The sequence below is a fragment of the Phyllobates terribilis genome, unplaced genomic scaffold, assembly GCF_046119375.1.
Source record: "Phyllobates terribilis strain yellow unplaced genomic scaffold, ASM4611937v1 Scaffold_7__3_contigs__length_470593459, whole genome shotgun sequence".
In the NCBI taxonomy this organism is placed as follows: domain Eukaryota; kingdom Metazoa; phylum Chordata; class Amphibia; order Anura; family Dendrobatidae; genus Phyllobates; species Phyllobates terribilis.
This window is the reverse complement of record NW_027362767.1, coordinates 254,896,710-254,923,982: the sequence shown is the minus strand read 5'-3', so window position 1 is coordinate 254,923,982 and position 27,273 is coordinate 254,896,710. Positions and strand designations below refer to the sequence as shown.

The following is a 27,273-nucleotide window of genomic DNA, read 5'->3' as shown; positions in this document are numbered from 1 at the left end:
TACATACATTACATTACTGATCCTGTACTGATCCTGAGTTACATCCTGTATTATACCCCAGAGCTGCACTCACTATTCTGCTGGTGCAGTCACTCTGTACATACATTACATTACTGATCCTGTACTGATCCTGAGTTACCTCCTGTATTATACTCCAGAGCTGCACTCACTATTCTGCTGGTGCAGTCACTCTGTACATACATTACATTACTTATCCTGTACTGATCCTGAGTTACATCCTGTATTATATTCCACAGCTGCACTCACTATTCTGCTGGTACGGTCACTGTGTGGACAGGGAAAAGAAAAAAAAAACAGCTCACCTCCATGAACCAGCTGGGTGTCTCCGGGATCCGTGATCAGCGCTGCTGCTTGCGCTCAGTAGACAGGTAATAGGAAAGACGAAGATCCAGCTCCACATGCTCCAATACCAAGTTTAAGAGTGGTTTTCGCTCGAAATGCGTCTGGTAGCGCACCCCTCCTTGGTGCCCCTGTGTTTTCCCTTCTATTATTGTTCTTCCACCAGCTGGAGTTACATTATCGCTATCTGGATATTTTTAAAAAATTCAAAATAAAAGACATTTGTTTTTATTATTGGAGTCTGTGGAGCTGGATCATTGTCTTTCCTATTCACGGTCACTGTGTACATACATTACTTATCTGGAGTTACATCCTGTATTATACTCCAGAGCTGTACTCGCTATTCTGCTGGTTCAGTCACTGTGTACATAAATTACATTACTTATCCTGAGTTACATCCTGTATTATACTCCACAGCTGCACTCGCTATTCTGTTGGTGCAGACACTGTGTACATATGTTACATGCACGCCGCTAGGTTGAGATAGGGGGCGAGACCGGTTTCATGAATTCGTTGGAATCCTGGGTGAACCGTTACTCAGGGCGACCATATACTGCAGCTCTGTCAGGCACAGGATGGATTCAGTTGCTGGCCAGACCCACTTTGACAGAGTCCTCATCACAGTTGAACAGTAGAGTTTAATGCAACAGCACGGACAGTCCAAAACATGCAAAGGGACATTAATAAACAGTCTTTCTTGGTAGCACAGTACATCACAGATCAAGTCTCTTAGCAGCACACTACTATTCACCCACAACAACAGGCTTTTCCTTCATAAAGGCACAGTAGTACACAGCATTCTTTATCCTGCATTGAGATGGAGGGAGGGAGATGATCCATGTGACACAATTCCTTCCAGTCCTTATCTTCCTGTCTGATGATCGACTTCCTGAACTAACAGTGCAGGGTATCTGACCTGTGTTGAGCTTCACCCTGGACTTGAATCCTGTTCTTTTTCCTGCACTTCTGTGAGATACAAATCACACACCACCCTTCTCTTAGGCTCCAGCCAGAATAGTGAACAAGTTCCTCACAATCCCCCTGGGGCTCTGCTAACCACTCCCTGTCTCCTGTGACTGTGTTAACACCTCTAGTTGCTGGATGCTTCTGAAGCACAACACTTCCTGTCTCCTGTGACTGTGTTAACTCTTATAGTTGCTGGATGCGTTTGAAGCAACAGCACTACTTCTACATGTCACACATACATTTATCCTGTACTGATCCTGAGTTACATCCTGTATTATACTCCAGAGCTGCACTCACTATTCTGCTGGTGCAGTCACTGTGTACATACATTACATTACTGATCCTGTACTGCTCCTGAGTTACCCCCTGTATTATACTCCAGAGCTGCACTCACTATTCTGCTGGTGCAGTCACTGTGTACATACATTACATTACTGATCCTGGGTTACATCCTGTATTATACTCCAGAGCTGCACTCCCTATTCTGCTGGTGCAGTCACTGTGTACATACATTACATTACTGATCCTGAGTTACATCCTGAATTATACTCCAGAGCTGCACTCACTATTCTGCTGGTGCAGTCACTGTGTACATACATTACATTACTGATCTTGGGTTACATCCTGTATTATACTCCAGAGCTGCACTCACTATTCTGCTTGTGCAGTCACTGTGTACATACATTACTGATCCTGGGTTACATCCTGTATTATACTCCAGAGCTGCACTCACTATTCTGCTGGTGCAGTCACTGTATACATACATTACATTACTGATCCTGAGTTACATCCTGAATTATACTCCAGAGCTGCACTCACTATTCTGCTGGTGCAGTCACTGTGTACATACATTACATTACTGATACTGAGTTACATCCTGAATTATACTCCAGAGCTGCACTCACTATTCTGCTGGTGCAGTCACTGTGTACATACATTACATTACTGATCCTGAGTTACATCCTGTATTATACTCCACAGCTGCACTCACTATTCTGCTGGTGCAGTCACTGTGTACATACATTACATTACTGATCCTGTACTGATCCTGAGTTACATCCTGTATTATACTCCAGAGCTGCACTCACTATTCTGCTGGTGCAGTCACTGTGTACATACATTACATTACTGATCCTGAGTTACATCCTGAATTATACTCCAGAGCTGCACTCACTAATCTGCTGGTGCAGTCACTGTGTACATACATTACATTACTGATCCTGGGTTACATCCTGTATTATACTCCAGAGCTGCCCTCACTATTCTGCTGGTGGAGTCACTGTGTACATACATTACATTACTTATCCTGTACTGATCCTGAGTTACATCCTGTATTATACTCCAGAGCTGCACTCACTATTCTGCTGGTGCAGTCACTGTGTGCATACATTACATTACTGATCCTGAGTTACCTCCTGTATTATACTCCAGAGCTGCACTCACTATTCTGCTGGTGCAGTCACTGTGTACATACATTACATTACTGATCCTGAGTTACCTCTTGTATTATACTCCAGAGCTGCACTCACTATTCTGCTGGTGCAGTCACTGTGTACATACATTACATTACTGATCCTGAGTTACATCCTGTATTCTACTCCAGAGCTGCACTGCAATGAGACGGGTTAATTTGCATGATTGCAGCCTAAAGGAAATCTTGAAACTAAATGCTACTGAAAAGTCAAATAAAGAAATGTGCAAAGTTAATTTTTTTTTTTTTTTTTTTAATATGGTGCTGTCAAGACTCTCTCTTGATCTGACATGATTTCACCGAAAAACACATTATCCTTAAAGGTACTGTCCACCCGCTACTTTAATCTGACAAGTTTGTTCTGGATTCACTCAACTCCACTGAATGAAGAACGATCTTTCAAGAGAATAAGCCCGCATTCCTCCACCATCTGTGAAGTGCTAGGAACTGTCCCCGCTCCACGCTGTCGTCTCTAGTTTAATAAGCACCCCCTTGATTTTTCACCAATCTGGGCAGAAAAGTGGCCATTCTTTTATTATTCATATTTCCCCAATGATTGAGTTTTTTTTATAAATTCGCCATATGGTTGGAGAGATATAGGTCTCTTTATTTAGCGCGAATATTTATGGTCTTATCCAAGGAGCCATATTCTCTTGGTAAACGCAGAGCAACAAAACGCTACGCCCCTTGGTAAAACTAATATATATTAGCATTAAATAAAAAGACCACTATCTCTGGGGCCATATGATGGATTCAAAAGACACACAGGAATTATCAGGGGAGCACAGGAATACAATACTTAAGTAAACTTCCGAGGTGAAAGATCTCCTTTAAGTATGAATAATGTGGTAGTGGGGATGTGTGACTGCTGCTCTATTCACTGTCTATAGGAGTAGCGGTTGCACATGCTCACTACTGCTCCATTCACTGTCTACAGGAGTAGCGGTTGCACATGCTCACTACTGCTCCATTCACTGTCTATAGGAGTGGCGGTTGCACATGCTCCATTCACTGTCTATAGGAGTGGCGGTTGCACATGCTCCATTCACTGTCTATAGGAGTGGCGGTTGCACATGCTCCATTCACTGTCTATAGGAGTGGCGGTTGCACATGCTCCATTCACTGTCTATAGGAGTGGCGGTTGCACATGCTCACTACTGCTCCATTCACCATAGGGAACTTTCAACCTCCTGTTTTCAGGATCGGAGGGAGTCCTGGCAACCAGACCCCCAGCAATCACACATTTATATTTATTCTGCAGATCGATGATAAACGTTTATGGGACAGCCCTTTTCTACAATTCTCAGTAACTCATTTCTGGAAAAATCTGTTTTATATAAAGACAAAATTTATCGTTACTTTTATTAATGTGCATAGTCAGTGTACTCAGAGTGCTACCTTTTGACTTGGAAAAATATTTTTTTCATAATTTGAAGTGAGGTCTGGGCTTCCCTCCCTGTAATATAGGCTGGATGTGAATTCTGTTCATTTCTCCCAGTAATAGGGGCTGGAAGTGTGATATGTGTTCCCCTTACTGTAATATTGTCTACGGCCCCACTATCAGTGTTTGATCAGTATTCTGTCAGTATTTTTTCTCAGGAGTGGGAGCCAAAACCAGGAGTGGGTGATAAATGCAGAATTGGTGACTTGTTTCTATTATACTTTTTTTCTGATTGTTCCTCACCTGGTTTTGGCTCCCACTCCTGAGAAAAAATACTGACCAAATACTAACCGAATGCTGAAGTGAGTTGTTCTGTGCGTCCCTCTATGTAATATAGACTGTGAGTTCTGTGTGTCCCTCTATGTAATATAGGCTGTGTAAGTTCTGTGCGTCCCTCCATGTAATATAGGCTGTGTGTGAGTTCTGTGCGTCCCTCTATGTAATATAGGCTGTGTGTGAGTTCTGTGAATCCCTCTATGTAATATAGACTGTGTGAGTTCTGTGCGTCCCTCTATGTAATATAGACTATGTGAGTTCTGTGCGTCCCTTTATGTAATATAGACTATGTGAGTTCTGTGTGTCCCTCTATGTAATATAGGCTGTATGTGAGTTCTGAGCGTCCCTCTATGTAATATAGGCTGTGTGAGTTCTGTGCGTCCCTCTATGTAATATAGACTGTGTGAGTTCTGTGAATCCCTCTATGTAATATAGGCTGTATGTGAGTTCTGTGCATCCCTTTATGTAATATAGACTGTGTGAGTTCTGTGCGTCCCTCCCTGTAATATAGGCTGTATGTGAGTTCTGTGCGTCCCTCTATGTAATATAGACTATGTGAGTTCTGTGCGTCCCTCTATGTAATATAGACTGTGTGAGTTCTGTGCGTCCCTCTATGTAATATAGACTGTGTGAGTTCTGTGCGTCCCTCTATGTAATATAGACTGTGTGAGTTCTGTGCGTCCCTCTATGTAATATAGACTGTGTGAGTTCTGTGCGTCCCTCTATGTAATATAGACTGTGTGAGTTCTGTGCGTCCCTCTATGTAATATAGACTGTGTGAGTTCTGTGCGTCCCTCTATGTAATATAGACTGTATGTGAGTTCTGTGAATCCCTCTATGTAATATAGACTATGTGAGTTCTGTGCGTCCCTTTATGTAATATAGACTGTATGTGAGTTCTGTGCGTCCCTCTATGTAATATAGGCTGTATGTGAGTTCTGTGTCCCTCTATGTAATATAGACTGTATGTGAGTTCTGTGCGTCCCTCTATGTAATATAGGCTGTATGTGAGTTCTGTGCGTCCCTCTATGTAATATTGTATGCGAGTTCTGTGCGTCCCTCCATGTAATATAGGCTGTATGTGAGTTCTGTGCGTCCCTTTATGTAATATAGGCTGTATGTGAGTTCTGTGCGTCCCTCTATGTAATATAGACTGTATGCGAGTTCTGTGCGTCCCTCTATGTAATATAGGCTGTATGCGAGTTCTGTGCGTCCCTCTATGTAATATAGACTGTATGCGAGTTCTGTGCGTCCCTCTATGTAATATAGGCTGTATGTGAGTTCTGTGCGTCCCTCTATGTAATATAGGCTGTATGTGAGTTCTGTGCGTCCCTCTATGTAATATAGGCTGTATGTGAGTTCTGTGCGTCCCTTTATGTAATATAGGCTGTATGTGAGTTCTGTGCGTCCCTCCCTGTAATATAGGCTGTATGTGAGTTCTGTGTGTCCCTCTATGTAATATAGACTATGTGAGTTCTGTGTCCCTCTATGTAATATAGACTATGTGAGTTGTGTGTGTCCCTCTATGTAATATAGACTGTGAGTTCTGTGTGTGAGTTCTGTGTGTCCCTCTATGTAATATAGACTGTATGCGAGTTCTGTGCGTCCCTCTATGTAATATAGGCTGTGTGAGTTCTGTGCGTCCCTCCATGTAATATAGGCTGTGTGTGAGTTCTGTGCGTCCCTCCATGCAATATAGGCTGCATGTGAGTTCTGTGCGCCCCTCTATGTAATATAGGCTGTATGTGAGTTCTGTGCGTCCCTCTATGTAATATAGACTGTATGCGAGTTCTGTGCGTCCCTCCATGTAATATAGGCTGTATGCTAGTTCTGTGCGTCCCTCCCTGAAATACAGGCTGTATGTGAGTTCTGTTCGTCCCTCCCTGTAATATAGGTTGGATGTTCGTCCATCGTTGTAATATAGGCTGGATGTGAGTCTTGTGCTTTCCTCCCAGTAACGTAGACTGGATGTGAGTTCTGCATGTCTCTCCCTGTAATACAGGCTGAAAGTGAGGTCTTTGCTTCCCTCCCTGTAATATAGGTTGAAAGTCAGGTTTGTGTGTCCCTCCCTGATATAATAAACTGTGGATGTCAGGTCTGTGCTGGCATCTCAATGTAAGAAGTAACCATTACAACATCATGTGGCAGAGCGTTCCATAGTCTCACTGCTCTTACAGTAAAGAATCTGCATCTGTGATTATGATTAAACCTTCTTTCCTCTAGACATAGAGAATATCCCCTTGTCCCTGTCGCAGGCCTAGGGGTACAAAGTTCATTAGAAAGATCTCTGTACTGTCGCCTCATATATTTGTACACTGCTCAAAAAAATAAAAGGGAACACTGAAATAACACATCCTAGATCTGAGTGAATGAAATATTCTCATTGAATCTTTGTTCTGTACAAAGTTGAATGTGATGACAACAAAATCACACAAAAATCATCAATGGAAATCAAATTTATTAACCAATGGAGGCCTGGATTTGGAGTCACCCCCAAAATTAAAGTGGAAAAACTCACTACAGGCTGATCCAACTTTGATGTAATGTCCTTAAAACAAGTCAAAATGAGGCTCAGTATTGTGTGTGGCCTCCACGTGCCTGTATGACCTCCCTACAATGCCTGGGCATGCTCCTGATGAGGTTGCGGATGGTCTCCTGTGGGATCTCCTTCCAGAACTGAACTAAAGCATCCGCCAACTCCTGGAAGTCTGTGGTGCAATGTGACGTTGGTGGATGGAGCGAGACATGATGTCCCAGATGTGCTCAATCGGATTCAGGTCTGGGGAACGGGCAGGCCAGTCCATAGCTTCAATGCCTTCATCTTGCAGGAACTGCTGACACACTCCAGACACATGAGGTCTGGCATTGTCCTGCATTAGGAGGAACCCAGGGCCAACCGCACCAGCATATGGTCTCACAAGGGGTCTTTGGATCTCATCTCGGTACCTAATGGCAGTCAGGCTACCTCTGGCGAGCACATGGAGGGCTGTGCGGCCCTCCAAAGAAATGCCACCCCACACCATTACTGAACCACTGCCAAACAGGTCATGCTGAAGGATGTTGCAGGCAGCAGATCACTGTCCACGGCGTCTCCAGACTCTGTCACGTCTGTCACATGTGCTCAGTGTGAACCTGCTTTCATCTGTGAAGAGCACGGGGCGCCAGTGGCGACTTTGCCAATCCTGGTGTTCTGTGGCAAATGCCAAGCGTCCTGCAAGGTGTTGGGCTGTGAGCACAACCCCCATCTGTGTACGTCGGGCCCTCATACCACCCTCATGGAGTCGGTTTCTAACCGTTTGCGCAGACACATGCACATTTGTGGCCTGCTGGAGGTCATTTTGCAGGGCTCTGGCAGTGCAGCTCCTGTTCCTCCTTGCACAAAGGCGGAGGTAGCGGTCCTGTTGCTGGGTTGTTGCCCTCCTATGGCCCCCGCCACATCTCCTGGTGTACTGACCTGTCTCTGGTAGCGCCTCCAGCCTCTGGACACTACGCTGACAGACACAGCAAACCTTCTTGCCACAGCTCGCATTGATGTGCCATCCTGGATGAGCTGCACCACCTGAACAACTTCTGTGGGTTGTAGAGTCCGTCTCATGCTACCACGAGTGTGAAAGCACAACCAACATTCAAAAGTGACCAAAACATCAGCCAGAAAGCATTGGTACTAAGATGTGGTCTGTGGTCCCCACCTGCAGAACCACTCCTTTATTGAGGGTGTCTGGATAACTGACAATAATTTCGATCTATTGTCTATTCCATTTGCACAACAGCATGTGAAATTGATTGCCAATCAGTGTTGCTTCCTAAGTGGACAGTTTGATTTCACAGAAGTTTGATTTACTTGGAGTTATATTCTCTTGTTTAAGTGTTCCCTTTATTTTTTTTGAGCAGTGTACATTGTAATAACATCGCCCCTAAGCCTTCGTTTTTCCAAACTGAATAACCCCTCATCTGCAGTTCTTCCAACCTGATTTGTGTAGGTATCATCCTTGGTTTTCTATCCCTGAGCTAGTTGTCAACCCAGTTACACATATTTTCCCCTTATCCCATTGCTCTCATTATATGTATCAAACACCTTTGATAAGTCCAGATACGGGACATCCACAGCCTTACCCTGCTTGTTGACTGTTTCCACCAGAATTACAAGAGTCACGCTCTCTGCAAGAAAAGCTACACCTGATTAAGACGGGCATAACGTGGCCCCATTCGTATTCATATGGTGCCTGAACCTTACTAGTCATCCTCTGCTGGCTGTCAGGGCGCATTCACACGTCTGTACAAATTGGTATGACATTGGACGCAATGCCAGGAATGGCCGCGGCTGTGCTGACTTGAGCGGCACAGCTTCATGTATTCCTATCAGAGACCCGCGGACAGTCCGTGCGCTGTGGTCCGATCTTGCACCCATTTATATGGACGTTTGAATGCGCCATAGCAGGGTCTCGCTAGAAGGCGCTACAGGGACTTTCATTGGGATGATGATGGGGGTGATGATGGTGGCGGACTTGGAGGTTGGGGGTCGGGATATTAGAGGAGATCAATGACGGTAGGTAACGGCGAGACTTAGAGGAAAGGTCAGGATTGTAATGGGAGCTATGGCGGATCTGTGACACCATGCAGCTTTACCACAGGCGACCATTGCTCCCTTCTTCCCTATTACTCCACCCTTTGGCTTAAAGGGGTTGTCCAGTACTTCATATTACCCCCCCTCCCCCCCAATGTATCTCCCCGGGGCCCGGGGACTTTTTAGTAAATACCTTGCGTTGCTGTTACTGCCTGTGAGTGGCGCTATCACTGGCCGCTCACTGGCGTCACGTGACCCCCGGCTGCAGCCGGCTCTGGCATCCGCTGACGTCACGTCAAGTGCTGGCTACAGCCGGGGGTCTCTGTCTTCCTGGTTCCACCGGGGGCTGCTGGGCTGTGGGCGGGGTTACCCCACGGGTCACACCCAGCATCCACCGCTCACTCTGCCTCTCCCCATTCATTGGGAAAGCGCGCGGTGGATGCTGGGTGTGACGCGGGGGGTATCCCCACCCACAACCCAGCGACCGCCATGGGGATCCCAGCGCTGAGCCATGCCTCACTTGTCGTGACGTCAGCGCGGGGTCACGTGATGCCTGTGAGTGGCCACCGATAGCGCCGCTCACAGGCATTATCAGAAACAGAAGGTATTTACAAAAAGTCCCGGGGGGATACATTGGGGGGAATTATAAAGTACTGTACTGGACAACTTCTTTAAACCTTGAAAATGTGATTTTTAATGAAGGGCAGAAGCGGTGTACAGCTCCAGCTGACGTCGCAACCCTCATTTCGTTTTATGCCACAACATTGTCACCACCCACATCCCATAAACGTCTGCTACGCCGCGGTCACCTGGTGTGTAGAACGCATAAAACAAGTCACTCCACAATAAAGATGACATTTAGGCCACTGTGATCTTTACTCATTTGGGGACTAGAACTTTTTTTTTTTTTTTTTTTTTTTACACATTTAATTGTTCTATTTCCTCTATTTTCTACCTCCCCCCCATCACGTGACATGGTTCATCCCATCCATACACACCCCTCTTCCTCGCACCACAAGCGGTCTCTCCCAGTCGCGCCTACGGTGACGTCATTCCAGTAACCTCCCGGGCTTCACCGATGTCACTATCATGCGCCGTTCCCGTGACGTCGTATTGCGCGACGCGGGAGACATGGAGGAGCGGCCGGCGAGGGACAGTGACAATTCATTGTGTGATAACCGATCCCAGGTAATGGGCTTGGGGGCGGGGGGTGCTGGCCGAGGCCTCAGCTGCCTCCGGGGCTCTGCTTTTTGGGGTTGATTGTTGATTTGAAGCACGTGTGTGTGGGGTAAAAGCACATAATAGACTGGGTGGGGGGGCTCCGTGCCCAAACACGTGGGATATGTGATCTGTATACAAGGGCTGCCTGTACGGCTGCTGTGTACTGCACCACTGAGACTCTGCAGCTGCGGAGAAACTACACTTCCCAGCATGCCCTGACAGCAGAAGGGTCAGTAGTGCAGCCTGAGGCTGTCAGGGCATGCTGGGATCTGTAGTTTCTCCACATCTACAGAGCCTCAGGTCGCAGAGCTCCTCTATAGTAACATATTGAGGTCTGGATAGATCTCACTGACACCCCAGTGTGTGAATTTACAGTGTTGCAGATGTTGTCACTTCTCTGCATCGGATCCCTGTCATCCCTGCTAAGACATGTAATTATATCGGGAACAGAAAGGGAAAAAAATACTTTTTATTAATAATGCAATTAAGGGGGAATATAAAAAAAATCATAATGAGTGTAGTTCTTAAAAAAAAAAAAACAAAAAAAAAACTCACCTTATTCCTTCTTGCCCATGCTGGTTTCTCCATTATCTTATATCCCAGTAACTGACCAGTCAGCCAATCGCTATCAGCAGATATTACACACCTCAGCCGCTGACTGGCTGCAGCTGGTCACATGGCGTTTTGTTAGGCTGTTATTACGACTGCAGGAAGTAGAGATTAATGGCCGGCATTGACATGTTTCTTATAATTTATTATTTTAAACGGGTTGTCCACCGTCGCTTACTTACAATGCATCATCGGAGAGACCCTTAGCAAGGACCTGCCACTAGGTCAAAAGTATCCAGTTTTAGCCCTTAATTAATTTCCCGGGTATAAAAGACACCCACGAGGATCCGGAGAGCGACACCCCCTTGTACAGACCATAAAAATTTGCATTAGATAAAAAGGACCATGTGTCCTGATTTAAAAAAAAAATACTTGGGAGCACCAGAAAAAAAATAAGTGCAAAAAACTGGACACTTGTGACAGGTCCTCCTTACAGCCATTCTGCATAAAAAAGTGGACTGTCCCATTAAAAAAAAAAAAGACTGATATACACAAGTTGGCGGGCTGTAATGGGCAGTTGTGTGCGACTTGGGACCAGAGTCCAGCCAGGTTGGATTTTCGTTGACAGTCGCAATGTGGCGTGAGTCGCGGACAATATTGACATGGCGCCTCAGATAAGGGGAAAACATCCCTGTGTGTCCTGTAGATTGTGTAACTAGGCAACGCGGATCTCACAAGTGACGCGAAAGGAAATAAGGAATATTACTACACTAGTGACTGTTGCCCTTAGCAACCATTTGGAGGCTGCACTACTGAGAGATTCTGACATCAGTGTCTGCCCCTCCGTGTTGTCATGGAGACCTGTTCCGGCGGTCGGGTGCACACACGTGAGGGCCTCAGTATGTTTGTATATATCGTGCGTGCTTTTCACAATCTCAGTGGTGCAGCCTCAGGCTTTAGGCCTATAACTTTATTTGATAGTATCTCAGCTTAGAAATAAAATATTAGAAAGCGTTTTTTACATTTTTCATGTACAGAACAGGGTCTCCCAGCCGCCGTCTACGATAACGGACGCAGCAGGCTGATTGGGGGGCTCGTCCTGCACATTTAGGCAGTCCATTATTCTAAAGTTGTAGTACATGGAGGCGTCAAATTGTGGTCTCCATGACAACACATCACATGGCTTCGTGGCTTTGTTGGGGGCGGTCTTGTCAGTACATTGTGATGTGTGAATATAACAGTAAAGTTATGGGCGCTTCTCAGTTATGAAACTACAACTCCCAGTGTGGGAGATGCTGGGGGGTTACAGTTGTGCATGGGCTGTTAAATCACAGGTCACTGTATAATTGTTAAGGTTATCTTTATTGCGTTAAGGAACCTTTGCTTTTCCAGCATTAGAAGAACCACAGGTCCCAGCAAGTCCTGAAGTATAGCACAGTAGTACAGATGTCAGATAGTGACTGTTTTAGTTCACTTGTTTGTTAACCATTATGTCACATGTCCACCCCCCCCTCAAAAAAAAATGACGTCCATATTTGATTAAAAGAAAGCAAGCTTTTTGCGTTCCACTGTGGAACGCAACGCCATTTTATCCTCCTTCTCCAAAGGCTATTGGTTTACGCCATTCACGTGATAAGGTGAGGCGCGCTTCACTCTTCCCGGCCCTGACACGCAGACACGTGGTTTGGAATCTGTAACCTCCAGACGCAAGGTTTGTGGGCGTGGTCTCTGAGTCGCCGGCGGCTATTGGAGGAGGCTAGCCCCGCCCTTTGCTGTATATTAATGAGGCCGGGCGCGCTGCGTTCTTTTCTGCCGTGTTCCGGGCTGCCGCCATCTTGTTTTTGTGTTAGGCCGGAGCCGGTTGTGCCCTGAATTAAGGAAGAAGAACGGGGCGCGCCCCGGTGGGATTGGTGAGTGACTGGTGCTGCATGTAACGAGCACGCCGTGCGGGAGCCTGATGGAGCTCCTATGGTGTCCCCGGGTGCTTGCTCCATCCGTGTCTGCCCGGACATGTCCTGTCACTGAGTCATCCTGGGTCCGTGCAGAGCCTCCGTACTCTGCTGCACCGTGTGTGACCGGGACTGTACGGCCGTATCACAGCCAGCCGTCCTATCGCCCTTATACTGAGCAGTATATTCAGTATCCGCCTGCAGATTGCGCCAGCCGCCATTTTTAGCGCTTTTGGATCGTCGCTGCGCTGTTTTGCACCGTAGATTGTAATTAATCGGCGGCGCGAACAATGTCGCAAGATGCAATATATATTATATTCTATTACCCCTCCAGTATAAAGTGAGGTCAGGGCTCGGGGGGCGCAGCATCTTTCTTTGAGACCTGACTGGTTGCTATGGGCGAGCGCTGTGGTTTTGCGGTACCACCCTCATAGGCAGTGATGGAGGGGACTCATCTAATTCATTGCTCGGTGTTGGATTCCAGGCCGGGGTGTGTGCGCTGATCCAGGCGCTGCGGAGCTTCCTCTTCCTGGAGACAATTAACCCCGTGCGCCTGGGCTAGACGTCTGTCATTTTTCAGGGTTGGTGGTGTCACTCCAACGTTACCAGGTCACCAACCACATAGTTGCCACTGCTGCTCTTTGGTGTCATGCGCTGCCCACTGCTGGATCCGCTCACGTTTTATTCTCAACTATCAGCTGACATCTGACCGCAGAGATGTCGTTAAAATGCGCAAAAAAGAAGTGCCAACCCCCCCCCCCCTTTCCCCACCCGCTCTGTACCTTGCGATCCCCTCCTTCACCAGCGCTTTGGTTAACCCCTTTCTGATGTAGATGGGGTAAGCTGAAGTGTCGCCTATGTCGTGCAGGAGGTACCTGCCTCTAGCATCAGTCACGGCCGTTCACCCGCTTGGATGCAGAGGTCAATAAATAGTCCAGGTTCGGGTGCCCATGAGGTGGCGATATGTTGGCATGGCAGGTTGGGTGGGGGGGTGGTCTGCTGATGGTCACCAAATCTCAGGATCGGCAGGGTGTCGGCAGACAATCCATCCTGTGGTGCACTGGTAACTTGAATGTGTGGTACTGCGCCCGGTAATCCTTGTGCTTTACTTTCTCATTATGAAAGACCTCTGCTTGCTGTGAATGAAAAAAAGCTGTCACACATCGGCATTAAATCAGTCGCTTTGTGTCAAACACAGCACCTGTCTGTAAGATCTGTCCTTCTGCTGTCATAAGTGCAGAGCAACAAGATGTAGACCAGTGGCCGACCCCTCCCATGGGGACATTGCTGTATCTGACACACACTGTGGACTGTAATGGGGTCTGTTTTGTCGCTGCCGTGGTGCTGCCTCTTACTGGATTATATAGTACTGCAATGTCTTGTCAGACGCCACTGTGGCGGCTGGAGCAGAGTCTTAAGACAGGTGCCGTCTGTATAATACAGTCGTCACCCTCCATCTTTGGTGCTGGTTTGGCTCTTGAGTCTGATTGATGCGTCAGGAAGGGGTTAAACCTGAGCACCTCATACTTTGCTGTCCTCGCTCACTGGTGATGGTCCCATATGAGGTGCGGAGGAGGATGGGGGTTATTGTTTTGGCACCGGATGTCTCTTAATCTGACCTGTCGCTCTCCGTACACAGATGTCCAGCTCGCCGGTGTCTAAGAAGCGTCGCGTGGCCGGAGCTGATACAAAGACGGGTTCAAACTGCGCATCCTCCAATTCTGTGAGCACCGAGCAGACAGCGCCAGCCAACGTAAGCGCCTGCCCACCCGTGGGGGTGGTAGGACACGTGCCCACCGTCACTTGTGCTGACGGCTGTGTTGTATTTCAGGGCATGGCTAGGAACGGGAATGACGCAGAGATCGACGAGGGCCTCTACTCTCGTCAGCTGTAAGTATGAGCTGATGGAGGCTATGGGGACGGAAACTCAGTTCTGGCTCATGAAAAAAATATCCAAAGTGACAAATAGCTGCGTCTCCACAGTGCTAAAGTGGTTGTTTAGGAGTTAAACATGTAGGATAAGTCATCAGTATCAGATTGGTGGGTGTCCAGCACCACTGCTGTGCTTTTCTCTCCCTCTCCGGGTCCAGCGCTAAATATCCACCACTGTTGCTCGTTTCTGCTCAAAAGCGCTGCAGCCAATCTGTGACCTTAGCTTACTTGCTGACCTAACGTCATCACTGTACACAATAGCAAATCCTGAGAGCTGCGGTGGAGACCAGGGGAGGGTGAGCACATCCAGTTTTTTTTTTTATAGGTAAAACTTTTTGTAAAGGGGTAGTGCTTTTTAGTGCTTTGCCTGCATTAGACGTAGGATTATTTTATAGTTTAGTAATACTTGCTTTTAATCTTCCAGGTATGTTTTGGGCCATGAGGCGATGAAGCGGATGCAGAACTCCAATGTTCTCATCTCAGGGATGAGTGGTCTCGGCGTGGAGATCGCCAAGAACATTATCCTGGGAGGCGTTAAGTCTGTGACCGTCCATGACCAAGCAAACACTGAGTGGGGGGACCTGTCCTCTCAGGTGAGCAGTGACGGTGGGTTGTCTGCTCTGCTGACATTTTGTTTTCTTGGATGAATCGCTGATAATTTCTCATGTGACAGTTCTACCTCCGTGAGGAAGACATTGGCAAGAATCGGGCAGACGTCTCCCTCCCCAGACTGGCTGAGCTGAACACCTATGTGCCTGTATGCGCCTCCAGCAGCCCCCTGACTGAAGACTTTCTCTCCAGCTTCCAGGTAAGAAGCACCAGGACCACATATGGCCATCGTTGCCTCATATCTGTTTTTGTTTTTCCCTGTATTGCACATCCCCCAATGTCTTGTATCTTTCCCCAGCTTGTGATTCTCGCTGGCTCAACTTTAGATGAACAGCTACGAGTGGGCGATTTCTGCCACGGTCACAACGTAAAGTTCATAGTTGCTGACGCCCGGGGTCTGTTTGGGTAAGTGATCACTGACAATTCGTTGCTTTTATTGTAGGGGTATTTTGGCAAAAGTACAGCTGGACCATGGCAGTCTTCACTTGCTCAGCCGGCATCCTGGGCACCTCTGCCATTTATTAGGCTGTGTGACAATATGACTTTACAGGGCTTTGTAAACCCCCTATGGCAGCCGCAGCAGTGAAGGTTGTACTGGTCTGACTGCCGCAGAGGATCGGACCCCCCACACTAGGGCAGCATAAATCTTTTTTGCTGAACTCCCATGTTCTAAGGATGTCACATAAATGCCCTTGCCTGGAGTGCTCCGTCCCAATGGCTTGGCAGCACATATAGATTTTCCCAATAAACATATATTCTCTATCCACATATATGGGGGATCCGATCACTGAAGTGGGACTCCTAAATCCCCCCTTGTATCTACAGAGTGGTAGTATGTGTGACCAACGCATCATACACTGTCTAGAGGAATGGAGGCCGCACTAGATTACATGTGACTTCTAGCCCCTTGTTCTCTGGATTAGTGGGGAAATTCAGCAACCAGACCCCCCCCCCCCCCCCCCCCCTCCAGCGATCAGATATCTATAACATTCTGGTTCCATCTTCTAAGTCTGTGAATTTTTCTATTTGCAGGCAGCTGTTCTGTGACTTTGGTGTTGAAATGGTTGTACTGGACCCCAACGGAGAGCAGCCCCTAAGTGCCATGATTTCAATGATTACCAAGGTATGAAGCCCTCTGGGAGACTCCTGGTTGTCAAGAATAACTAGTGACAGAAGGTTCCTGTGCCGCTCTGGTCTACGTGCCGTTAGACATGTTGTGTGTTTTCGTAGGATAGCCCAGGAGTGGTCACCTGCCTGGATGAGGCTCGTCACGGCTTTGAAAGCGGCGATTATGTAACCTTCACTGAGTTACAAGGCATTACGGAGCTGAACAACGCCGATCCTGTGGAAATCAAAGTGCTAGGTATGACCGTCCTTTACTCCCTTTTGTATCACTGTAAGCTGTTCCTAGATATTGGTGCACATGAGGATCGCATCATGCTTGTTGTTTCCCTGCAGGACCCTACACCTTCAGCATCTGCGACACTACCAAGTTCTCAGACTACGTCCGAGGGGGCATTGTCAGCCAAGTAAAAATGCCGAAAAAAATCAGCTTTGTAAGTGGCCAAGATGCTGGGACTTCTGCTGACAAATGGACCATTATTTTGCAGAAATTTCATCCCATGTTTTATTTTTATATTTTTTCCTTCCAGAAACCCATCAGAGAATCTCTCCAGGAGCCGGAGATACTTATTACAGACTTTGCCAAGTTTGACCATCCTTGCCAGCTGCACTTGGGTTTCCAAGGCCTCCATGCCTTCCAGAAGAAGAACGGACGGCTTCCCAAGCCACGCAATGAGGTGAGGGGTCTGTGCCTCTCGCATACTTTGCCTGCCTCCCTGCAGAGCTGTTAAGATCTTTGACTTATTTTTTCCGCTTTTTTTTTTTTGAGGACAGGCTGACGCTACGGAATTGCTGGCACTTACCAAAGAGATCAACGAGAAGTTGTCAGGATCTGCAAAGCAGGAGGAACTGAAAGAAAGTCTCCTGAAGAAGCTGTCCTTCCAGGCAACCGGAAACCTTGCCCCCGTTAATGCTTTCATTGGGGGGTTAGCAGCCCAGGAAGCCATGAAGGTGCGGCATCCATCCAGCTGTATACAGCCCGGGTCATTGTGCGGGGGTGTTGGTCATACTGACTTGGTTGTATGTTTGCAGGCCTTGTCAGGAAAGTTCATGCCAGTTATGCAGTGGTTGTACTTTGATGCCATTGAATGCATGCCGGAAGAAAATGAGGATTCTCTACTGAACGAGGAGAGTTGTAGTCCTGTAAGTCCTGGACTGTTTTACTGGATGGCTGATATGAATTCTGCTTATTCCTAATACATTTTCTGCTTTTCCTCCTAACAGAAGAAATCTCGTTATGACGGGCAAATCGCTGTGTTTGGATCCGAATTTCAGGAGAAAATTGGCAAACAGAAGTATTTTCTGGTAAGTAATACTGTCCCCAGGTATTAGGCCAGTCCTTTAGAGGACGCACAGACATTTTGTATGTCCCCTGTGTAGGTTGGTGCTGGCGCCATTGGCTGTGAGCTGCTGAAAAACTTTGCCATGATCGGCTTGGGGGCAGGAGATGGTGGTGAGGTCTTTGTGACCGACATGGACACCATAGAGAAGTCCAATCTGAACAGGCAGTTCCTCTTCAGACCCTGGGATGTAACGGTGAGTGCCGTGTTAGTTCTGTAGAGCAGCCGCCTATCCGTTCTTTTTCCATTTTCTGATCATTTTTTTTTCTATATTATTCCTGCAAACAGAAAATGAAATCTGAAACGGCGGCTGCAGCAGTGAAACAGATGAACCCGAGCTTGAATGTCACCGGGCACCAGAACCGCGTGGGCACTGACACCGAGAAGGTTTACGACGACGATTTCTTTGAAGCACTTGATGGCGTGGCCAATGCACTTGATAACGTGGACGCTAGTAAGTGGCCTGCAGAGACACAGCGAATATCTTAGGGTTATAGTCGAGGGAAACCCCCGCTTCAGACGGCGCAGAGATTGCACATGTCAACCGTCACTCCTCCGTCGTAAAGACTTTGCCTATGATTTGGATTGCAGACTTCTGTTTCTTCAAAAATGCTAATTGGGGTGCCGGGTGCACCCTGGGTGTGGCCGAGGCTCAGTGCACTGGTCTATCACTGGTGATGGACAGTGTTGGCTTGCTTGACCCTTCTCTGCAGACGGTACTTGCTCCAGGGAAGCCAATTCTGTCAGTCACCACTGATGGAGGCGGAGACATACAAAACCAGTGGGCAGAACAGTACACTGAGCCTATTGGCCACACCCAGGATGCATCGTGCAGCCTAATTAGCATAATTTGTGAAATATCAGAAGAGCGGCAGCAAAAAGCGCACTAGTCATGCATTTTTAGTTGGTGCTGTATACCCTACAAGCTGTGTGCTTAGTTTACACTGGCCATTTGGGCTGACTGGCCCCCTTTAATCCAATATGTAGGCTATACTCATACACTAAAATAGAAAGCAATCACGTGTGAGGTCTCTTGTCTAAAGCCCCACACATCAGAGATTGTCCGTCCGTCTGCGATCTCTCCCTAGTCCTCCATACACAGGAGCAGGCAGCTCGGCCGATCTCTCCAGTGTTTGCTATAAAAGCTTATCGGCCAGAGAAGGAAAATATCTGCCGGGCCGGGTCCTTCTAACCCCCGACATCATCTGTCTGGCACATTGGATATCAGCGAGTTCACCTTGCGTTGGTCTCATTTTGTAAGGTGAACAGAAGTCTGGGTGCTGTCCGTCCTGTTACTTTTTCGCTTTGCTTTTATTTTTGGCTCCTTTCTATCGTGTCTGTAGGGATGTACATGGACCGTCGCTGCGTGTACTACCGTAAGCCACTCCTGGAATCCGGAACATTGGGGACCAAAGGGAACGTCCAAGTGGTGATACCTTTCCTCACAGAGTCCTACAGCTCAAGCCAAGATCCCCCAGAAAAGTCCATACCAATATGTACCCTGAAAAACTTCCCAAACGCTATCGAGCATACCTTACAGGTGACTATAAAGGGGGCACAGCGGCCCGGGGGCAGGAAATGCGTTCGTAGAGCAATTGAACTAGAATGATGGTATCTAACATTCTCGCTGTATGACGGGCGCTTCATTGGAGATCTCATTGGCTGCTATTTGTTTGGAATATTTAAGGGCTTTTTCTGTAAAAGATTGATAAGATGCCTGATGGCAGAACCTTCCAACTTAGGAGTCCATGACACCAGGACTCTGACCACAACACCCGGCGAGTCTCCACCCCAGCGATCCCTCATTTGTGCCTATAATGCACTTGCTTCATTATAATTTCACAACTTCTTTCCAGTCCTGCAACTATCAGGAAGGATAAATGATACTGCCATGTCACCTGGGGCATCAGAATATGCTGCTGTTATTAATGGAGCTGGGAAGTGCCAGGCCTGACCGCGTATTTATGCTTGATTTTCAGTGGGCTCGAGATGAATTCGAGGGGCTCTTCAAGCAGCCGGCAGAAAACGTCAACCAGTATTTAACGTGAGTGTCTCAATTGCAATTTTTTTTGTCCTCTAATAAAGGCACAGAGAGTGATTTGTGAAATGTTTGGATGGTGAAAATCTCCCACTTTTTATTTTTTATTTTTAAAGGGACGCTCCACATATGACAGTATTGTATAATGCCTAGTACAGGACAATGATTCTTAAACGCCAAAGAATCATTGTGCTCCCACCCCATCAGATCCCACACGGTGCGTCTAGCCACCCTGCCGAACATTCAGCCACCGTCTCATGGCCAATGGCCGCACGATTGTAAACAAGATGATGCTTCCATTGACTCACCTGCATTTTGAACAGAATACTTGTTTAGTTTTGCCTTGCGTGTTCCTATAATTAGCAAGGAGAATGACAGCTTTGTACTCCAGCCATTCTTAATCTTCCCCTCTGCCATAGTTGTGCTTACCGATGGCTACCTCGTTCTGTTCTGCGTTGCCCTGCTGGTTCTACGTGGATCGGCAATCACATTGCGGTCACCGATGGCTGCCTCATTCTGTTCTACGTTGCCCTACTGCTTCTGCGTGGATAGGCAGTCGCGTGGTGCTTACCGTTGGCTGACTCGTTCTGTTCTCCTTTGCCCTGCTCGTTCTATGTGGATCGGCAGTCGCATTGCGGTTACCGATGGCTGCCTCGTTCTGTTCTGCGTTGCCCTGCTGCTACTGCGTGGATCGGCAGTCGCATTACGGTTACCGATGGCTGCCTCATTCTGTTCTGCATTGCCCTGCTGGTTCTGCGTGGATCGGCAGTTGCTTTGTGGTTACCGATGGCTGCCTCATTCTGTTCTGCGTTGCCCTGCAGCTTCTGCGTGGATCGGCAGTCGCATTGCGGTTACCGATGGCTGCCTCGTTCTGTTCTGCGTTGCCCTGCAGCTTCTGCGTGGATCGGCAGTCGCATTGCGGTTACCGATGGCTGCCTCATTCTGTTCTGCTTTGCCCTGCTGGTTCTGCGTGGATCGGCAGTTGCTTTGTGGTTACCGATGGCTGCCTCGTTCTGTTCTGCGTTGCCCTGCAGCTTCTGCGTGGATCGGCAGTCGCATTGCGGTTACCGATGGCTGCCTCGTTCTGTTCTGCGTTGCCCTGCTGCTTCTGCGTGGATCGGCAGTCGCTTCCTCAATGCTTCGCTTGGGTGTCTCATTTAGAGCTCACAGGATTACACTGAGAAAGCGACTTCTGGTCCAAACAGAAGACCCGGCTGGTCCTGCGGAACGGAAGTTAGGCAGCGATTGGTAACTATTTTAATACTAGCTTGGTGCGTAGATCAAAAAGTTGCCAGAGCGACTGTTCGTATTGAACTTGATGGATGACCAGATCAGCGTATGAAGCAGCTTTATCACTTTTACATTTTTAATCCTCAGGGATCCAAAATTCATGGAGAGGACACTGAAGCTGCCCGGATCTCAGCCTCTGGAGGTGATCGAAGCCGTGTACAAAAGTCTAATCAATGAGAGACCCAAGAGCTGGACAGACTGTGTGTCGTGGGCTTGTAACCACTGGCATACCCAGTACTCCAACAACATCCGGCAGCTCCTGCACAACTTCCCACCAGAACAGGTTTGCCACCATTGACCTCATGTCCCTTTTTATATAAATGCTGAGTACTATAGATTTTGGCGTTTACCGCTCTGCCTTGTTCTCCGCAGCTGACCTCTTCTGGTGCGCCTTTCTGGTCTGGCCCCAAAAGATGTCCTCACCCGCTGTCCTTCGATGGCAACACGGTAAGTTCTTGCATGTTACTGTTAGTCGTGGCTGCAGTTGGATTTTTGGGGGCGACTTATGCTCTGTGTTGTATCCGCAGCCCTTGCACTTGGATTATATCATAGCCGCTGCTAACCTCTTTGCACAATCCTACGGTATCGCTGGATCCACGGACAGAGCTGCGGTCATCGAAATCCTCAAATCTGTCAGAGTGGTAGAATTCACACCCAAGTCTGGAGTGAAAATCCACGTGTCGGACCAAGAGATGCAAAATGCACACGCTTCCTTGGGTAGGATTATTATTAATGGAGTCATCAGGAGAAGCCTAGAGATGGACACTTGTCATTAACAGGAGTCGTAATTCTTCTGTTTTCTAGATGACAGTCGTCTGGAGGAGCTGAAGCAGAGTCTGCCCACGCCAGAAAGTTTATCAAGCTTCAAAATGTTTACCATTGATTTTGAAAAGGTAAAGTCCTAGATATGCACTTTAACCCCTTCCCGACATGTATATTTGTCACATGTCTGGTGCAGGTTGTACGGAGCGGGCTCAGGTGCAGAGACCGCGCTGTACATGATGGGTGCTGGCTGCATTGAATCTGTAATGAATATGCGGTTCTATCCTGGGGGAGGCTGTGCTCATTGGACCCCGCTATGACTCAGTTGTGCTATGTGACATCTTGTCACCAAATATGGCAGGAAAGGGTGTAGTGAAGGTGCTCCTGTTGCTGCTATTTTTGTATTCCCGTGAAGGCCAGCAATAGGCTGGGAACGTTAATGTCACCAAAAGTACTGCAGAATATTGTGCCAGTGATCGCAGGTTCACATCTACAAGGATTAAAAAATATACAAAGAAAAAATAAACCTTTAAATAATCTCCTATTGTCCCCTTTACAAAATGTGATATTGTCTAATATGATCTATCAAACGGTAAAGAAAAAAAATTACAACTCCAGAACTATTATTTTTTTGATCATGGCACTTCCCTCAAAAGATGCAATAAAAAGCGATTAAAGTGAGGGGTACCCCCAAAATATTACCCCAAAATACAGCTCGTCAATGGAAGAATAAAGTTTTAGGTCTCAGACAATGGTGACTTTTTTTTTGTTTTTTCTGTACATTATACGGATATAGCGCTACAACTTGTCCCTCTATTATGTCTCTCATTTTATAGGACGATGACACAAATTTTCACATGGACTTCATTGTTGCTGCTTCTAACCTGCGAGCCGAAAATTATGACATCCCACCAGCGGACCGTCACAAGGTACGTGATGTAGGGAGGAGCATGTCATGTGGGGGGTCTCTGGCCGCTATCTATGAGGGTGACGTGACTGGACCGGGGTTCCTTGAGGAGGGCGATGTGATGTGCTTTCTGCCCCTGATTTTATCTCTCGTCTGCTTTTTGCAGAGCAAGCTGATAGCGGGGAAGATCATTCCAGCGATTGCTACCACCACAGCGGCTGTGGTCGGCCTAGTGTGCTTGGAGCTCTACAAGATTGTTCAGGGACACAAGAAGATTGAGTCCTTCAAGAACGGCTTCATGAACCTGGCGCTGCCTTTCTTTGGCTTCTCCGAGCCCATTGCAGCACCGAAGCACAAGGTGAGTGACCTCCTCATGCTGCTGAGTTGCCGCTTCCTCTTCTGTGACCCCCTCTGAGCACCTTGTATAAACTCTCCACAGTACTATGAACATGATTGGACTCTCTGGGACCGGTTTGAAGTGAAGGGTGTGCAGGACAGTGGAGAGGAGATGACACTCAAACAGTTTTTGGACTACTTCAAGGTTTGTTTTTCATTTCTTCCATTTTCCTTGTTGTCCAGCTTATGTGGGTGAGCAGCGCTGATTGTCCCATGTACCTGGATGCCAGGCAGATAGTGTATGTGTACTGTTCATGCCTGAAGCTCATGCACCCTGCAGGTAGAAACGGACACAGCCTTGTCATCGCTGCTTGCCCCCACTTAAGAAGTGAGCACCGCTAGACATTTCCTTTGATGATTTGCATATTTAAGAAAAAAAAGCCCTAATCTGGGACCTGCATGTTTTTTATGCAAAATTCTGCATCCAGTCTGCTAGGAGCGCTCCCATCAATAGTGCGTCCTATAGGGAATGGGGATGATGATGCTTACACATGCCGCAGTATGTCACCTGGGCTTGTTCACACGTCTGGATAACGCCTCACAGTATTTCCACAGCAGAAATCCCAGGCTGTCCCCTAGGATTTCTGCCACAACTTTGCTGCAGGGACACCAAAAACTGAGTCTCCCCCCAAATGCATAAAGTAATTATAATATATGAGGGTCAGAGTATGGGTTTCTCCTTTATGCAGGACCCGGTCACCTGTGAAATGAAACAGCCACAGGGAGTATATAGAAGTTTTGGGGAAACACGGCTGTACAATAATGGTGTGGGAATAACCACCATAAGTATACAATACTATTCAGAAGTTCAGCATGCCGGTGATTAGTGTCACAATGGGAGCACTGAGTGAGCGAAAGGGCACAAAGGAAAAAAATTGGAATATTTTTTTTTTTTTATTTTGAATAAAGTCCCTTTCTCGATGAATATATTGAGGGACATAGCAGCATGTTTTTTGAAGACAGACATGAGGTGTCAGGCACTCCAATGTGCCAAAGTCATGGAGGAGCGATAAATGATGTCCGCAGGCAGGTACAGTACTGCGGAGTGCACGGCACGGCCTCCCTGCGATGATGAACATGAGGTGATGGACTGCCGCACCACCTGGGGGGAAAAAATGTGCAGAAGACAAACAGCTCATATCTTCCTCCTACAGACACCAAGCTAAAACGCAGTCATGTGTCCCCCCCCAATGCTTCTCACAAGAAAGGGGTAATGTGAGAAGGGGGCGCACCGACAAACCAAGTGTGGCAGGAAACTCCATACGCTGTGCTGCTATAATGCTGCTTCCTCGGGTCAAGTAAAAAAAAAATAAAAAATGTTCAACTTTGCTGCATGTCTGGAGCAAGTGAGGGGCCATGTACTTCTATAGTGGATTTCTGTGCAGAAGTTTGTGCACAGGATGCGGAATCGGCACCGAAATGTGCCCAGTCTTAACCTCTTCATGCCTTGGCCATTTTACCTTTTTCCTCCCCTTCTTCAAAGAGCGATAACTTTTTTATTTTTCTGTCAATATGACCATAAGAGAGCTTGTTTTATGCGATTGTACCATATAGTGTACGGGAAAAAAGTTCCAAGTGCAGTGAAATTGGGAAAAAAAAGTGCAATTCTACAATTGCTTTTTGGGTCTTTTTATTTCCCATGCTCACTTAAAACTGACCTGGCAATATGATTCTCCCAGTCAGTACGAATATGCAGATACCAAATATGTAGCTTTTTTTTTTTTTTTTTTTTTTTTTGAGTGCTGAAAACAAATCCGAAAGTTGTATGAAAAAAAAAAAAAAAATGTTTGTCGTCGGGGCCTGATGCACTCCTGGGGGCTGACATGGAAACCTTTGTGATTGTTTGCAGAGAGAACACAAGCTGGAGATCACCATGTTGTCACAAGGAGTCTCCATGCTCTACTCCTTCTTCATGCAAGCTGCCAAGCTAAAGGAACGGCTTGAAATCCCGTGAGTAGTCTTACCCGCCTACACACGGAGGGCTGGGCACATTCATGCATCACATGGGGGCAGACTGTGTGATGCTTTATTCATCCTGAGGTGGGGCTATAGAGTAAACTGATGACTTGCTGCTGATTTAGCCTGATTTTTTAGTTGCTTATCAAGGCCTTTATAAGAAAGAGGTCAGATAGTCTTTGCATCACTGCTATAAAATGGACCGACTTCAACTCCTAAAATATATAATAAATTGTGTACAGTAGTTCAATGCAGTTTGTGGGGAATATTTTTTTCATTAGAATTTGGGAAAGTTATGAAATGTCCTATAAATGTCTGTCCTATTCCTGATCTAAGGGTCTAGACTTTTAGCTGAGATGAATCTGCGCTACAGTAAACTTATCACTTAAACATGAGCCGTGTATGAGGGAGTCGGAGTCGTGGAAACTGAGGAATCGGAGGTTTAGCTTACCAACTCCACAGGCCTGGTATCAACTCTTAATTTATTTTATTTTTGTAGGATGACCGAAATTGTCACAAAAGTGTCGAAGAAGAAGATTGGGAAACACGTGAAAGCTCTGGTGTTCGAGCTCTGCTGCAATGACGATGACGGGGAAGATGTGGAGGTCCCCTACGTGCGCTACACCATCCGCTGAGCCTCACCACATCTCCAGCTTCAATGCACATTGGGGGAAAGTGGGTTTCTGGAGCATATTGGAAAGGGCACAGGAGTTTGGGTGGGAGAGAGGGGCGTTATACAGAATTACAAAAAAAAGTTTAGGAGTTTTAAAATTTGACTCTTCCACTGCTATTAACCTGTCAGTGCGGTGAAGAGATCATGACTTAGGGGGGTGCACGAATCTCATTGTAACGTAATCCCATCACCCATCTGGTATCGTGTGAGGTTTGTGAGCATTTTCCTAAATCCAACTGACCTGCACCCTACCCTCTCACTCGCACTCCAGTGCCCCTCCATTTTGAGGTGCTTACATCCAAGCCGGATCCTTTTTCTTTCTCCCTCTAAACGTTTCCAGTCCCTTGGGTGGGGGGAATTCTTTCCCAGAAATTCTCACCGCCGATGGCATTTCCTGCTCCATGTATTTGTACCGTTAGTCGTTTAGTGCACAAGTTTGCTTGACCCTTCTGCCGCATGATACAGATCTGTAGGAGGAAGGGTTATTGGCTGTGGAGAGTGGGAGCTGGAGAGTCCTGTGCTCTGACTTGTAACAACTGCATGGGGGAGCCAACCGTCATGATTACATTTTTTTTTTGCCTTGCCCACACTTAAAACATCCAGACCGTGCCAGTGACCTGAGGGTTGAAGAGCAGTAAGAGATAGCTTTAGTGTAATGAGAAATACAGTACTGCTGTTCTTGTAGAAATGTCTCTTTATACTGTGTTTGAAATCTGAAAAAAATAAAAAAGATGACATTCTGAAGTGTTTGAGCAGTTTAATATCTATACTCCAGAGCTGCACTCATTCTGCTGGTGCAGTCACTGTGTACATACATTACATTACTGATCCTGAGTTACCTCCTGTATTATACTCCAGAGCTGCACTCACTATTCTGCTGGTGGAGTCACTGTGTACATACATTACTGATCCTGAGTTACATCCTGGATTATACTCCAGAGCTGCACTCACTATTCTGCTGGTGGAGTCACTGTGTACATACATTACTGATCCTGAGTTACATCCTGGATTATACTCCAGAGCTGCACTCACTATTCTGCTGGTACAGTCACTGTGTACATACATTACATTACTGATCCGGAGTTACATCCTGTATTATACTCCAGAGCTGCACTCACTTTTCTGCTGGTGCAGTCACTGTGTACATACATTACATTACTTATCCTGTACTGATCCTGAGTTACATCCTGGATTATACTCCAGAGCTGCACTCACTATTCTGCTGGTGCAGTTACTGTGTACTTCACCCTGTATTATACCCCAGAGCTGGGCAGTAACGGCTGTGGTCACATAGGTTGTGACTGGGCGGGGCAGGTGAGGGGCCCAGTGACGCTAGCAGAAGCTTCCACCAGGTGTGCTTTCCTGGACACACATTCGGTTGGTGCATTGCAGTGCACAGACCCAACCGGTCCATCTGTTAACTCCTGGCAGCAGATCTACTCTGATCACAT

The 27,273-nt window shown here is 47.0% G+C and overlaps 1 protein-coding gene across 2 annotated transcripts; it reads left to right on the top strand.

The window, feature by feature from the left end:
* The first annotated feature begins 10,115 nt into the window (after window positions 1-10,115).
* Window positions 10,116-26,566, top strand: UBA1 (ubiquitin like modifier activating enzyme 1). 2 transcript variants are annotated; one of them, XM_073640331.1, is made up of 26 exons: window positions 10,116-10,266; window positions 14,437-14,550; window positions 14,629-14,687; window positions 15,154-15,322; window positions 15,403-15,537; window positions 15,637-15,743; window positions 16,371-16,461; window positions 16,569-16,701; window positions 16,797-16,894; window positions 16,991-17,137; window positions 17,235-17,411; window positions 17,493-17,603; window positions 17,685-17,765; window positions 17,841-17,996; window positions 18,089-18,254; window positions 19,144-19,340; window positions 19,780-19,844; window positions 21,216-21,411; window positions 21,501-21,575; window positions 21,656-21,845; window positions 21,933-22,021; window positions 22,727-22,819; window positions 22,964-23,155; window positions 23,237-23,338; window positions 25,043-25,143; window positions 25,649-26,566. In XM_073640331.1, the coding sequence occupies exons 1-26, from the start codon at window positions 10,168-10,170 to the stop codon at window positions 25,782-25,784; spliced, it is 3,279 nt and encodes a 1,092-aa protein (XP_073496432.1). In that variant the 5' UTR covers window positions 10,116-10,167; the 3' UTR covers window positions 25,785-26,566. The 2 variants fall into 2 exon arrangements, with proteins under 2 accessions (XP_073496432.1, XP_073496433.1); XM_073640332.1 differs by lacking the exon at window positions 10,116-10,266 and adding an exon at window positions 12,601-12,758.
* The last annotated feature ends 707 nt before the right edge of the window (window positions 26,567-27,273 follow it).

Excerpts from the sequence above, each read along its gene's own strand:
- UBA1 (XM_073640331.1), top strand. The coding sequence starts at position 10,168 with ATGCGCCGTTCCCGTGACGTCGTATTGCGCGACGCGGGAGACATGGAG. Across the intron at positions 16,702-16,796 it reads TGTGGAAATCAAAGTGCTAG|GACCCTACACCTTCAGCATC; the intron begins GTATGACCGTCC and ends GTTTCCCTGCAG. Across the intron at positions 21,576-21,655 it reads TGTCCTTCGATGGCAACACG|CCCTTGCACTTGGATTATAT; the intron begins GTAAGTTCTTGC and ends TTGTATCCGCAG.